This window comes from Schistocerca americana, chromosome 2 (genome assembly GCF_021461395.2).
Source record: "Schistocerca americana isolate TAMUIC-IGC-003095 chromosome 2, iqSchAmer2.1, whole genome shotgun sequence".
Lineage (NCBI taxonomy): Eukaryota > Metazoa > Arthropoda > Insecta > Orthoptera > Acrididae > Schistocerca > Schistocerca americana.
In genome coordinates, this window is record NC_060120.1 from 328842792 (window position 1) to 328859008 (window position 16217).

The 16217-nt window shown below is 38.5% G+C and overlaps 1 protein-coding gene across 2 annotated transcripts in view; it reads right to left on the reverse strand.

Annotated features, from left to right (window-relative positions):
- Positions 1-421: 421 nt before the first annotated feature.
- The window catches only part of LOC124595251 (Golgi pH regulator A), a 109156-nt gene continuing 93360 nt past the window's right edge, over positions 422-16217 (reverse strand). Inside the window, exons 9-10 of one of the 2 annotated variants that reach the window (XR_006978187.1) lie at positions 12410-12691; positions 422-793 (exon numbers count right to left, since the gene is read on the reverse strand). Coding sequence is in view for 1 of the 2 variants with exons in the window: in XM_047133916.1 (XP_046989872.1) it covers positions 12491-12691 (201 nt within the window). In the remaining variant the exon portion in view is untranslated. Of the gene's footprint in view, positions 794-8447; positions 12692-16217 lie in introns of those variants that run through there. The other variant, XM_047133916.1, reaches the window with a different exon arrangement.

Here is a 16217-nt window from a genome sequence, read left to right on the forward strand (position 1 = left end):
GGGTAATTTCATTCAGAAACTACGACGTATTATTGCTACGCATGGTGGATATGTGGAAAATATCGTACTATAGAGTTTCCCAGACTGCAGCGCCATCTGTTGTTGAAAATTGTAACTACTGTAATTTCGAAAGTTTGTCTGCCTGAAAATGTACTGTTGTCCCAAGCATATTGCAACAAACGGTGTATTTCTATCGCTGCTCGTTTAGTTTTTATTGGCGTTTCAAATATACCGGTCATTTTTGAAACACCCTGTATTATGTAAGTTTATTTTCTCCTTGTTTAAATAAACTTAGATTAAACTGTGATTTTGATCATACTGGACTTACCTTGGTAACATAAGGAAAGCTATTCTTTTTATGTGTACAAAGGGTGCTGCGTGCCCGCTCGTGTTATGAAAAACGGTGCACCTGCTCGAGGGTTAACACTGATCACCTCAAGTGTCAGAGTGCCCACTATAGGACACAACCAGGTGGCCCATCCCATAAATTCACCCACTAACCAGCAATCTGATGTCTACAGGATCAAATTCATTATTATTATGTGGTCCATCAGAGGCATAATGTGATTCCTTATTAGTGATGTTCTGCCAAATTGCTCATATACTGCCAACATACCATCATACTGACTTCTACGAAAGAAGAGTCTGAAGAAATGGTCAAGACTTTCAAGCAATAAATGAAGACAACACCTGGTCTTATTCCAACTCAGGTGTTGACAACCCTCCCCGGCAGGTATGGATCCGTGGTTGTGTCAATACGCAGGCTCTGGCTGAGGTCCTCCGCAGGCAGCAGCTGCAAGATATGCCACACTTGCTTCAGACATAACCATTGATGCCACCAGAGTGACTTAATTCAGACTCTTAACATAAGGCATAGACTGCAGTGACCCCCACTACATTGATCACCTCACATGGTCATCATCATAGGAGGAGGCTGATGCACTCTACAACAAAACCAACTTCGTAGTCAACAGGCAACCAACCGCCATCACCATCAGGTGTCACTTCTAATTCCACAACATCACTGCACTAGGGTTTTTAAATAAAATATCAATTTGCAACAGTAGTAAATACTATCTGATACAAAGTGTACCCAGGAAAATTGAGGATGGACGTGAAAACTCACAACAGCCGCTGACATTTACATAACCAGCAGAACCCAGCATGAATAACAATCTTTTCTTAGAAACAAAAAGATATAAAACTCAAAACATTTTGGAAGACTGTCATGTGATACAGAAGATATAATTGTTTGCAAAAGGCATAACTGTCTTCCATAATGTGTAACATGACATTTCTGTTTCGCAGAATTAAAATCTGGCAAATATAGAGGAATTTCAATAACAGGACTTTTCCCTCCCTATGATTTAAGGAGCCAAATGAGTACAGTTCAGCCCTGTATTAGTTTCCATAAGCAGAAAATCTAGAGTAAGTATTCCACTAAAAATATGATTATGGTGACAAAGATTTTTGGATCAATGATGTGCCAACAAGGTTCTATGTTGCAAGAGATAGTCATTCACTTTCTAGAACATTATGACACATATGCATGTTTTACTAGAGCTACCCTAGATGCAACCATCTCAATAATGAAGTTAAGATGCCATCACACTTTTGGTTCTTCCCAGTCAAATTGCCAGATAGAATCAGACAATAGATTGTAGAGGATCCATTCAGCTTTGCACATCACATTTTTTCCCAATCTAACACATCTGGCACTACATATATCTTGCATATTTGTTCTGAGATCATGTCTTTTAGATATTACATCCCATAATGAGGTATGGGCAGGAGTCTTCAGTTGTGGATTTCATCCTTGGATAGTTTGTTCTATAATGTCTACTGATAGTTTGGCCATTTTGAAGTGAAATTTTTACGTGGACACAATGCTTTCATCCAAATAGAATTAAAAAGTGGCATAAACTTGGGACCAATTATTCAGCTACAACCCCTACCTCACACATTCTGTCTATGAGTTGTTTCTATGTGGCTGCATTTTATATCTTTTGTACAACCAAGTCTACACTACCTACCAGCTCTGACAGAAATATTTTGTTGGCTAAGTCACATCCAGCAATTTTTGAATTTTCCTTTTGTATTATAGAGGACGTACTAAAGGAAGAGAGAGCTGTTATGCAGGAGACAGAGTACTCACATGCCTAAGTTGACTATTTTGGTATTGTAACCATATTACTGTCAGACTTTGCACCACCCATGTGATTGGCAGTAGAGCACTGGATAAACAAGATTTTTTTGTTTTCTTTTTTATTCCAAAGGACCACTGATTAATTGCACTACACTGAAGTGACTGCCTCTGTCATGTTGATTCAAATTACCAATAATGGGTAGGTAATATGGAAGTCACAGATCATGGCCTGTTATTACAAACTACCCAATATTCAAATAGAATGATACTGGGAAGAAATTCACATTAGGATTGTTGGACCAGATAAAAAACTGGAATCCTCTTCAGGTACATGATACTTAAGACACTCTGTAACTCTAGCAAGTTAAAATGACAAAAATCACAGTTAAATACACCTAAGGTATTCCTGCAGCAAATATAAAGTGGTTGGAAACAGAACAACATTTGACTCAGGGTTGAAAATCTATGACTTGTTCATGACTATATTTAGTTCTTGAAGCAATCTTTATGAACAGTATGTGGCAGAGTAACACATGCACACTTTTATTAACAAGAGACAAGCACATGTTCCCAACTTACAAATGCTCATAACGACAACATATCACTCCATTATCAAAAACTGAATGATAGTGGTTCGATGAAGCCTCCACATTTGTAGGTCTACTTGTGTCTCCCATATGCCAACTTGGCCCCAATACAATTGAGCCCATGTGGGATGTTGTTGCAAATGGGTTGCATGACTTACACTTCATTTCACAACACCTGTAGGTCACGGATGGCTACTGAAGGGCACTGGATGATTTTTTTTCCTAACACCTCTGGTGGCTAGTGGAATAGGCTTCATGGCAACTTGCCTCCTTCACAGGCTAAAGCAGAGTTGTAAACAATACTAAGAATATGTCTCTATTTAATTGCTCATCAATATACATAAGCACACCAGACAAAATATTTTACACCTTAAGGAGACATCACACTAACACCATGTAACATGGATCTGGCTTTGGTAATGGACACAGGTGAGGAAGAGAGTCCATACGTTTCTTCATGTTTTCCATATGCAGCTAAAGCCACTCATTGATAATTAGATCCTGCACTGCTATCTCATTGATCTCACAGCACAGATGTTGACTGCTACATTTCACCCCCTCCCCTTTCCAAACAGTCCCAGTCATTTTCTATGGGATTAAGCTCAAGTGAATTAGCAGGCCAGTCAAGTTGCTATTGCTTTTGTCAAAAGAGGAATACAGATGTGCAGGCCCTGTGAACAAGGCTGTTGTCATCTTGGAAGACAAGTGTGTCCTCAGCATACTCATCGTGAAGATGTAGAAGAAAGAGCTACAATTTGTCACTTGAAATAAACACTCTGATATATGCTCAAGGTAATCTGAATGAGTGAGCCCAAGTCATGGCAGGAAAGACATGGCCAAACTTCACAGAACCACCTCCAGCCCGAACTACATTCTTTTCATTCCACAGATTAAATGTTTCATTTGGCCACCTCTGCACTCAGTGCCTTGAATCATTTGAAAAAGAGGCAAAATTGTGACTTTCTAGACCTGACTGTATAACTCCAGTCAGCTACTGCCCAGTTTCAATGTTGTTTGGCACCTTGAACTTTTGCAAGGTAGCCAATTCTAAAAGTCCATTGCATGCCATTCCTTTCGTAATGTTTACTCAGCAGTTGGTTGAGAGAGACCTGACAGTATCACTTCCTGTCTTGTTTGAACTCGATTGTCATCAACCTCTGTTCTTACTCCACGTTACATGGCTGTGAGTGGATTCCCTGTAGATACGTTAAATAGTCCACATTGATGCAATCCATGTTGACCCATCTTACTGCAGTCATTCCACTCTACCTAGTGGCACATACACATCACTTCACTGCCACGCAGCACATAATCTAAGAAACTTGGCCCTATACTGAATCTGCATCTTGAATAAGAAGCCTGTAGCCCATAATTCAGGTGTAGCACATACCCACCCCTCCCCCCACCCCACCCCTATCTCTTGCAGGAGGCACAAATCCAATGAATGGAGGAGAATTTGCTTGCCATACTGCTGAATAGATGGAGGAGAATTTGATTGCCATACTGCTGAATAGAAATCTAGTTTCTTAGCAGACAACCTTCCAGTGTAACCACTGTACCCACAACATAATCTGTCTGCAGACGTTACCCTACGTATGTTAACTGCCTCACTATTTTGTGCATATGTGGCACCCTTTCATTTTAAGTACTCAGACTCGATGTTGACAAGTGCTTCATGTCACAAATTTAATACGGTGTACAATTCATTGCTCTTGCATCATGATAACACACCCCCACATTCATCCCTGTTTGTGTGTAACTATTGCACAAGAAATGAAATCACTATGCCACCTCATCCTCTGTACTCTTCAGACCTGGCCCCTGCGGACTTTTTTTTTATTTTCAAAGTTGAAAACCCCACTGAAAAGACAAAGGTTTGCAATGATAGACGACATAAAAGAAAATTCGCAGACAGTGCTTCATGTGATCCAGCAGAAGGTGTATCGAGACTACTTCTGGAAGCAGAACCATTGCTGGGAGCAGTGTATCAGTTGTGAAGGAGAGTATGTTGAAGGAGACCACGCACAATAAGTAGGCATAAACTATGCACAAGGTAGGCATAGAAAAATTTTGTGGACAAAGTTCCAGAAATTTTTTAACAGACCTCATAGTCTTAGCAAGCCGTCACAGGTTTATTTATACACAAACAAAAGGTAAACTCTGATGTGATTAAGTTATGCACCTGGGCAAGGGGGTGTACTTGAAGGGATTGGGGACTGATGTTGGCCAGGAGTACTACAGCCATGATGATGATGTGCTGGTGAGAGAGGAGAGGGGTGTTCAGGTAACTGGTGAGTCTCCAGACACCACAGCATTGGATTTCTCCTTTTTCTGCAGATCAATAAGCCTCCATGCCATGAAAACTTCTTAATTTCACATGAGTACAGTAACAACTGAACAAACCCAGGATACAGTGTTACCTGCCACTTAGCAATGCTAGACTTATGATTTAGTAGAATTGCAGATGATCAATTTCTAGAAATCAAACAATGGAAAATCCAGGACAGAATGTAACAATATTATGAAAAGGAAAGTTGCTATCCATCATATAGCAGAATGCTGAGAAGCAGATAGGCACAACAAAAAGACTGCCACAAATAAATCTTTCAGCCAGTACGGCCTTTGCCAACTCTTTTATACACTGTCATGCAATCAAGGTGAATATGAACCTCTACAAACAGTGCTGAGGTAGATACCCCAACCCATTCACTTCCTCATGCCCCCGTGTGTGTATGTGTGTGTGTGTGTGTGTGTGTGTGTGTGTGTGTGTGTGTGTGTGTGTTGTCTGTCGTCTCTGTTGATGGAGGCCTTACTGGCCAACAGCTTTATTTGTGACAGACTTTTCGTTGTGCCTATCTGCGACTCAGTGTCTCCACTACATGTTGAGTAGCAACTTTCCTTTTCACAATTTCTAGAAATGAGTGACAGTAACCTCCTGTCCTTCTTGGTTAGGATCTTTTGCTGAGAACTGAGCATAATCACTTACACATAATATTCAGCATGTGGGGTAGCACCTTGTCACCACTTTAATTAAAAACCAGTCTCATGTTGTTAATCAGCTTTAATACATGATCCCAGACTAATTAAATGAATAAAACTAAATTAGACAAAGATTAAGAGAGGTTCTTGTAAATGCGATTCAAACAGACAACAAATTTTTACTGACCACCAAAAGATCAGTCAATGATCACAACTCAGAAACATCGGAAGAGTAAGTAACTCTCACATACCATGACTATTTAACTTTCTGCAGAAAATTTCTAAAACAATTTAGTCTCAAAATGAAAACTAGCACTTTCCTTTTCTTAATGGTGTAGCTGAACTAGTGATAAAACTGCTCTGATATAATCAAACAATGGAAAGTCTAGGATGGAGTAATGACAATATTAATGAAAAGGATAGATTTCTACTCACTATATAATGGAGATGTTGAGTCACACACAGGCAGAGCAAAAACACTGCTAAACAAGTAAGCTTTTGACACTGAATTAGACAAGACACGCATGCACGCACGAACGCATGCACAGTCATTTGGCACAAATCACAAAGTCACCCTTATCTGCAACCATACATTTATAAATTAGCTTAGCAGAATAAAGTCTTTCTTTATGGAAATGAGGCTTGGCTTAGAAGAATATTTTACATAACAAGATGAAATGTTCTTTCACACTGTAACAATTTTTGTAGCATAAAAAGGTTTCCCTGGTGACTCAAAAAGGGTAAACTGTTTTTCACCTGAACACTGGTTGATCAACAAAAATGTAGGTAGAGTAAAGAACTGAATGATCTGTAATTTTCATAAACTGATAAGTTCTTTAAAATGGATTAATTAAGGTAGAATCAGGATGTAATAAATAAGATAGCAAAAGTGTCAACATTTTTTTATAATACCTAGAACCAGCGTAGGGGATATATGTTGTGAGACTCTAAAGGAGTGAATGGCAAAAACAGCCACACAATTAACAGAGCAAACAGCATAAGCATGAAACATGATTAATGAGACACAAAGTACAGTATTATGAGGGTCAATGTTTAGGTTTTCACAAATGACCACTACATATCACTAATGAGAAGTGTTACTGCAAGTGTTAAAAAAGGTATGCTGAAAAAAACAAAAATTTCACATGAAAGTTTTCACTGGCTGATATTTTACATTTTCATTAAGACCAAACTCAATGACAATGCCTCAAATCATGTCATTCAAATTATGGTAATCAATCCTCCTAAGAAAAACAGTTTGCAATTGGGGTCTGCAGAATTTTGTCAGGATCATGCTTCTATCAGCAATGAACATTTACAGATTGACCAAATTCAGATGTTGCTCCCGAAAACATTGAAGCTGTGTGCTACTCGATTGAAAAGAGGCATCATATGACATACCGTGAGACACAGGTAGTCTTCTGCAGTGTAAAGCATGCTGAGGAAAAGATTTGTTCGCTGTGGATTCCTTAGGCTATAGAGTATGCACAGAATTGTATGTATTGCTTTCAAAAGCACATTCTTTGAAATAAAGAGGATATACACTCTATCAATTACTATGATGCTAGAAGCACTTATACACCGATGAGCCAAAACATTATGACCACCTCCTTAACAGCTTGTTTGTCCATCTTTGGAACGAAATACGGATCTGACAGTTTGTTGGTAGGTTTTTGGAGGTATGTATCATTAAGTGTCTATGCACAGGTCACGTAATTTGTGTAAATAATAGGCCACTGATTTGCGTATTGGTGATGACCAATAGCGACCCAGATGAGTTCTGCAGGATGTACACCAGGCGAATTTGTGGCCAAGACATCAATATGAGTTCACTATAATGCTCCTCAAACCACTGTAGCACAGTTATGGCTCCAAGACACAGAAAATTAAACTGCTGAAATATGACATCACCATCGGGGAAGACACCAAGTATGAAGGGATGCAGGTGATTCACAGCTATCAGCATGTCTTCAATTATTACCAGCTGGGGCACACTGCATATTCCAAACTGCCATTCACCTAGATGACGGAATCTGTAGAGGCATCCATTTACCTAGTGCAGCAAAAATTTGATTCACACAGAGAGCCGACATGTTTCCATTGATCAACAGTTGAAACCCGATGACCGTGTACCCACTACAATCATAATTGATGATGATGTTGGATCAACATGTGAACACATAGTAGTGGTCTGCTATGGGGCTCCATGTTCAACACTGTATAATGAATGGGGTGCTCTGAAAAATTTGTGCATGGACCAGCACTGTGCTCTTTCAGCAGAGATGCCACCGATCACCACCAATCATACTTTACAGGGCAGACAAGCCTCCAAACCCCATGTTCTGTGAAGGGTAATGGGCATCCAACCATATAGTGCCTAGTGATAGTTTCAGTGTCCTTTTACCTTTTTCTGTAGACGCTCACAACAGTAGCACATGAACATTTGATGAGCTTCACCATTTTTGAGACACTTGTTCAAAGGCTCTGTTAATAATTATCTGCCCCTTGTCAAAGTCGCTTATCTCAATGGAATTCCTCATTTGCAGCCCTTATCTTCACTAGTGTGATCCCCTATCTGTGTCTGCTCTGCTTACACACTTTTGTTACCGTGTCTTGTGCCCACAATGCCACTAGGTGTCATCTGATATTGCAACGGGCAGTGGTTATAATGCTTTGGCTTATCAGTGTACAATAATAGTGGGATCCTGGGTATATATGTCATACATATTCAGAAATTATTATTCTGCATCTATAAAACTTTCCTTTATGTAAGCTAAATGAAAATGATACAATAAGGATGCATAAATTGCAGTTTCAATACAGAAACAGTACAAGAAATATTGTTAAAAAAATTCTCTCTCTCTGTTGTCGAGTTTCATTTTGAACACAATGTGGTAAAGCCTTTTAAGGAAATAAGCACAGCCCACTTGATTCACAAATTACACATGTTAGAACTATGTACTTGGAAATGGAGGAATGTTTACAATTTTATAACATAATAACAATTTGAAATGCACTGAACACAATTGAATATCTACATAATAGGCCACAGTGAAAACAGTTTATTTAGAGGTATTTGTGAAGCATGTGTTATGAATGAACATGTAACACAACCTTCATTACAAAAGCGAAACAGCTGAGGAAACAAAATAAATGCTAATTAAATTTTTTCAGTATTCTTGTGCTCTTCTTCTGCAAAGGATTTCACAGTAGCAATGGTACAAGAAATTCCACTCAAAATGTCTTTCACCATAGCTTATAGCACCAGTAGTCTTTGCAGCACACAACATAGGTCCATAAGAAATCCACACATGGCAAAAAGAGATAAATGCAGTGCTTGATTTTTGACAGTACACACCAGCACTCCATACCGGAAAAAAAATCAGAACCACAGATTTTGAGATATTGTACGATATAACTTATTTTTTACCAGTACCAATGTTGTATTTGACTTTTAAAATGTGCAGAAAGCATTAAAATAACACTTTAAGAAGTCTAAATTTCAAAAACAACCCACCCTCCCACCCACCTCCTCCGCAGGAAGTAACAGTACAGAACCTCTTTTTTTACAAATCAAGCACTGGGTAAATGTATTCACAGTCTACCGTGACTTGTGACTTATGAGCTCTACCTGTCAAAGACTGGACACTTTCAGTGAAGAAAGTATATACATCAACACAGGGAACATATATTCAGCAAATTAAGAGGAAAATGTTAATGTAGCACTGCATAACAGAGCAAATGATAAGAAAGAGGAACTAACAGACATGGAGTGATACAAAAAGGATAACATCAAGCTGTTTAAATAGATAAGACACGCTCAAATTGCTCTATTTACTCTCATTCCAAATATGGTATGAGAAAAGCCACTATGCTCCAATGAAGAAAGCAAGTCACTGACATCTTCTTTGTATGCCTATCTACTGTTTAGTAATTCTTCTTTATTGTGGGTGTGTGTCTCCTTTTAAACCCTTGCTTGCTTTCAATCAGTTTTCCACCATCACACTAAATTCAAAGTACAATAATTGAACATACAGAGTTGCTCTATGTGGAACAGAACTGCTGAACTATTAACAATGTAAGCAGTGCTAACAGATATACAAAATGTTCATTTTGTGTTTCTGTTATCAGTCCCTCAGTTCCTAGAAACCAATGCAGTTTTCATTTAAGTAATTTCTGTGAAAACCCACCTGCATAGCTGAGGTCACTTATGTATGCTTGTGCAGTGGCATTTCACTAAGGGGTGAACCAATTTGAATCCTAATGGTAGAAAATTTTCAATTCCAATATTTGGCCAGCAAGAGGAGGAGAGGTGGTGGCGTAAAGTTCCTGACCACCAGTTCCTGTGTCAATGTCCTTGATTAAATTCTAAACCTCTCGGCAGTGTCTCATGAAGTGATGGCATGTGATACTGTTGATGGTGATCCGTCTATTAAAGGGGGATGTTAAGCGAGTCGGCTCCCTTGATGCTATTCAAGAGGAGTAGACTATATGCCAGCAATGGGTTTCCTCCTCTCCCTTCACTTCATCCATCACAACAAAAACACAAGAAGACATCGTACAAGCCCTCCTCACAGTTGTTCACATGTTACATGCATGATCCTTAATAATAAGTTGGATGAAAGCAACGCCAAACTATCTTCATTAGGACTTTTCCTAGAATGGCACTGCAGGATTCCTGAATCTGCACCCCTACACTCTTTTCCTGACTATGGAACTACTTTGACATTTTGAATTTCTGGGACGATGTGTCTAATTAAGACGTGTGAAAGTGGCAGCTAAAAAGCTAAATATTACATTCTCTCTGGTTATCTCTGGAACCACCACAGCTGCCAACAATCAAAAGGAAATAGGTAGCAGGAAACTTAGAAGACAATCAGCTGACTAGTTAACTGATGAGTAAATCAGAGATTCTGCCAAGTGTGTTCGATCTTATTGTTTATAATGCTATCACAGGAGGTGGTGATGAATCAGAAGAGGTGGTCTATTGATGAAAGATAAGCGAAGGACACTGACAATGAGTGTTCTAGTATAATTTATGAAGCACACAGAGAAGTAGGTATGTTGAAGTTTTTATAGTTTCATGTATTATTCTTGCAAAATTTGTTTATGGAAATACTTTTTAGAGATGTCAAAATGAAGATTGTAAGTGTGACAGTTTCTTATAGAGCATTGGACAGAAAACAAGCCATATGCAGCTTGCATGGGCAGTCCTAAGCCACAAGTGCATTAACATTTGGTCTCCATAATCATTTAAAATTATGGCACAAAGATTATTATAATGACGTGGGGCCAAAAAGAAAGGAAATCTTGAAGTACAAGAAACAAGGAACGTGCATGAACATTTCTGAAGACAACTGTATGCAAATATATCAGAAACTTCTAGCAGGGACAGACAAATCAGATCCTGATTACCCATTCCTTTAAACATGACCACTAAACTTGAATTACAGAAAAAGGTATCTTCAGTTATGATCTCTATCTTCTTTGTAGTAGTTTGTTTGTTTTCATGTCTTAACTCTCACACATCTCGTTAATTACACTTGATGAGGGTATTGACTGACCCATACACTTCACTTTCTTCACAATCATTCTCAGTTAATTTTTATATTCACATTCAGTATACAAAACATGGTTCTAAAGGATTAAAAACAGAAATTAGTATAGTATTGGCCACTCATATTTTATGCTCTGTTTAAATGTGTTATTGTCATATATAGTTAACTCACATCTTAAAATGGTAATGGAAAGTCCTTGGTGGAAGATAAATAATGGGAGTAGTAAACATAACAACTCACTAAGTAGCTGAATAGCTGAGACATTTTGAGCCGTCAACAAGCACATGAACAAGACTGAGAATATTGCTTCTTCGGAACTATAGGCTACACACGCACCTCTCGGCGACTACATAGTGCCGAATCAAGGTGCAGTGCCTCTCTATGCAGACACTGATTCCACTATACTTCATTCAAATCTTCAGGAAGCAATACACAATTAATAAAGAATTTCCTATCCTAGTGAAGCACTGTATTGTTGTTAGAAGCATAAAATTACAGGTGTAATTTAACAAGAGCAGCAGAGGAACCCAATTTCTAATACGTTTTAGTACATAATTCCTTCCCAGATCTATGAAATTGTTAGATTGTTCACACACACACACACACACACACACACACACACACACACACACACACACACACACAAATGAATGAAGGTTTTGGAAGATGATGCATGATAAGTGACTCAACAGTCACCTGAAACTTAGTATGTACAAAACACTACATTACTGAAATTACCAATAACAACTTTTAGAATGATATCACACAGTTTGACATCCTCGTTCGATATATTTTTGGATATAGTTCTCTTCATCACTATGCTACTGGAATTGCAAATAATTAGAAATATCATTTATTAATTACCAGTCTGCTGCATGAATTTCACAATATTCAATCAGTTCCCTGTGTTGCAACATCTGGATGCAGTAGATGGTATTAAGAACAAAACCATAATAATATTATAAAATTTAATAAAGCAAATTTCATTGTTTAGAAGTATTTTGCCGACTGAAAGATTAAAACAGATATATATTAATTGTCTCTCTCTCAGAGTGACTTCTAAGAAATGAATCATTATTTGTTTGTGACTGATGTTACATTATTCCTGAACAAACAGAAATGTCAAAACATGACAATACCTCAATAAAACAGCATCCTTAGAGATATTAATATCTTGACTGACACATTATGCTCCGATTGCTGCCGTATGCTGGCAGCTTTTAGCCACCATCACCCACAGCTTGCTTATGAGCAAGGTACAAGAAGCCAATTGATGAGAGAGCACTAACAAGAAAAATGACATCAAACCATCGGTGGTAGAAATTAAACTGTAGTTCACCCAGGACTTGTGTAATGATGATTCGGTACTCTGGTGGCATGTTCATCCGCATCAGCAACACAGATGACACAAAGTACATGCCCTAGAATGTAATAAAATAAATACAGTATGTTAGAGAGAGGGAACTCAGAGACAAAGCCATTAGACAGTAATAAAGGATGTAATAAATGCAGCATCTTGGACTTCATGGGGGGAGGGGGGGGGGGGGGGGGGGGGGGGGGGACAATGTATTCATCTGAGTGTAAAACGGGAAAACAAAGGTGGAGTAAAATATGAATAAAATGACGAAGTCTAATGTAGGGAATGAGAACACATTTGACCGAGACCTTTAAAGGTTTGGATTGTCTCAATGCTCAATGTTTAGCTTTTGGCTGAAATCACAACATTTTCTTTTCTTTTTCTCTCTTTCTCTTTAAGGAAAAAAATAACAGTTAATAGCAAACAATTAAATTAAATTCTGACACACAATTCACTTAAGAATGTTCTCTAATGTTATCCATGGTTGACTGCTTACCTTACATTAATTTCCATGAAATGTCTAGTACATGACATGCAACATTAATATTATACTTCGCTTCTGTTACTGTTAGCTCAACTCTATGAATTCTGAGAATACACATTTATGTGCTTTTAGGGAGGAATTGAAACAAAAAAATATTTTTTTATGATGCAACAAGCCATAGCATTATCTGCACAAGACACTTTTAACTGTGATCATATGAAATATTTCAGTGTTCATCACCTCTGCAACTGACAAGTATTACTAGATGGAGGTGAAGCTTACTTCCCTCAGACCATTTTTCTTTCCACAGCATTCTATGTGTGTGATCGAGTTTCCTTTCCTTGTCTCCTACACTCTGCTCCACCCCATTTAAAACTGGTTAAGAAATACCTACATTCATAGCCCTCTGTTATCCAGAAAAAGGTATGAACTGTTATCCAGAAAAAGGTATGAAACATGAATGAACATTTATTTTATACTACAGTTTTAATTCAAGGACCTGTCTGATGAACAAATGAAAAAAATGATTTTATACAAGGTGTGTATTTAAAGTAAGTACCGTTTTGAAGTTCCACCGTTGCAGCATAATGGTCAGCATTTGGCACATGCACAATGTGCGCCACACTCAATTGGCAAGCCACAAACTCCATTACAGTCATTTGTTGGCATGTTTGTGAGTATCTGAAAGGTCTCCATTGAGAATCCCACTGACTGCAAAATACATGCTGTGCTAAAGATGTGAAAGTGACTGGATTTCATCAGCAGATTAGAGAAGTGTAAGGAGGAAAGATTATAAACGATGGGGTGGTTCGTAAATCAATGATATCTTTTAAAGATGGCAGTACGAATGTGCACAATGAGTAACAAGGTGCATGACATTCAGTAGTTACTGATGATTTGGTGCAGAAAACTGATGAAAAAGTGATACAGAAAAGACACTTTACTCTTTCAACATTACCGGTAAGTGTCAAGAAGTGTGCATTATGCAGCTGTTACAAAATGTTTAAATTATGGAAAGTTAAGCTCAAAATGAGTACCAAAAATGCTGACTGAGGTGTACAAAAGCAAATGTGCAGCCAGTTCTTTAACTTTTCTAGAGCAGTACTGTGATGAGGGTGACAAATTTTTAAGCCAAATTGTCACAGCTGATGGAACGTGGGTCACTTACGTTTAACATAAATCAAAGCAGCAATCCATGGAATGACAGCAATCAACATCACCCAAGAAAGTGAAGTTCAAGCAAATAATTTCAGCCCAGAAAAATCCTGTGTACTGTTTTTTTCTCGCGGATTTTTTGAATTGTGATGGGACCATCCACTTTCAGACTTATTGTGAGACATTAGAAAAACTCTGCCATGCAATCCAAAACAAAAGGCATGGCATGCTGAGTAAGGGGATTGTTTTGCTTCATGGGAATGCCTGTCCACACATGGCCAATCAAATTCAAGAGCTGATCATTTGGATGGGAACAACCTGACTACCCACCATAGAGCGCCAATCCAGTGCCCAGTGACTACCACATGTTCCTGCAATTGAAGAGGCTTTTGACTTGTTAGCACTACAATGATGATAACAATGCCAAAATGACCTTGTTGCAATGGTTGTCTAATCAGGTGGCAGTTTTCCATGAGGATGGTATTCAAAAGCTGGTAGTATGAATTGTGTAGAAACTATTGCATGAATTATGTAGAAAAGTAGATTAAAGTACAGGTTTTCATTTAAAAATGAACTTGCTAAGAAAAGTCTAACTGTTTTAGTTTTATTTCAAAACAGTACTTACTTAAAAATACACCTCGTATTTTGTCAGACATGTTTTGCTTCATCTAATCTGCCACATTTCAGTGGTCAAATATGCTGCTTCAACACGACGTATACGTATCCTTCTGCAGCTGGAAACTATTCTCCTGCTATGCTGTACTCTATATGTCATACACACAACAACAAAATCACACAGAAACTTTCTGACAGATTAAAACTGTAAGTCAAACTTTCAGTCAAACCTCACTCATTGAGAAGGTTCATGACTGATACCCTGACTATCACACTGTTTTAATCTTCTTGAGAATATTATAAAAGTATATACACTTTGCAGAATATGCTGGAAATAGAATGGCATAGGACTGTGGCACCTGCAGCCTGCCTTGATGCATGTAGGGAAAATTGCAAATGGCACATGAAGAAATGGAGTAGTGGATTGGAAAGGGAAGGGGTATAGAATAAAGGAAGAGGGAGAATGCAGAAAGAACAAGGTGGGAGTGAATTAATTGAGTGAAGTAGGGAAGGAGGTGGGGCATAGTGACAAAGGCTGGTGGGGATTTGGGCCATGAAGACAGCATGGTGGAAGGATGTTCTATAATGACAGTTCCCATTTACATCATGAAGATATAGACAATGAAAAAAACTGAACTGGCAGGGGAAGGGGGGCATTCAGATCCAGAAGGTTGTGAAGCAGCCAGTGTAAGTGGGTATTTTATGCTTGGTGGTATGGTCTGCCACTAGGAGGTCTACATTACTTTTGCGTAAATCAGTTTGAAGGTGGCCATTCATTCAGGTGGACCAATGGATGATGGTAATGCACACATAAAAGACCAAGAAAAAGTTACAGCATAATTGGTGTATGACAGAACAGCTTTCACAAATGGTCCTACCTCTGATAGGATGGGATTTTACTGTGACAGGACTTTAACAGGATATACAGAATGGGTCATAGGACAGGTTCTGCACCTGGATGTTCCATATGCATATGACCTGTGTGACAAGGAGTAGTGGTATATGTGTTTTAAGGATTGACTATTGTATTTTGTAGGTTGAGCGGATGGTGGATTACCACTTTGGGTGAGATGGGATGGATTCTGGGAAGGATGTTCCTCATTTCATCGAACAATGAGAGGTAGTCAAAGCCATGTTAGTGGACATTGTTAAGTTGTTCCACTCTGTACTGATCTTCAATAATAGGAGGGAGAAGGGGAGCATAGAGACTATTCTCTGGAGCTGATTTGTGGAGGTGCTTGGAGAATCACTGGCATGTGTGGATATGGCATAGGAGATCAGCTGTGAAGTCGCCATACTGAGCACAGGATTGCTCATCACTAGAGCTGTGCTGTCT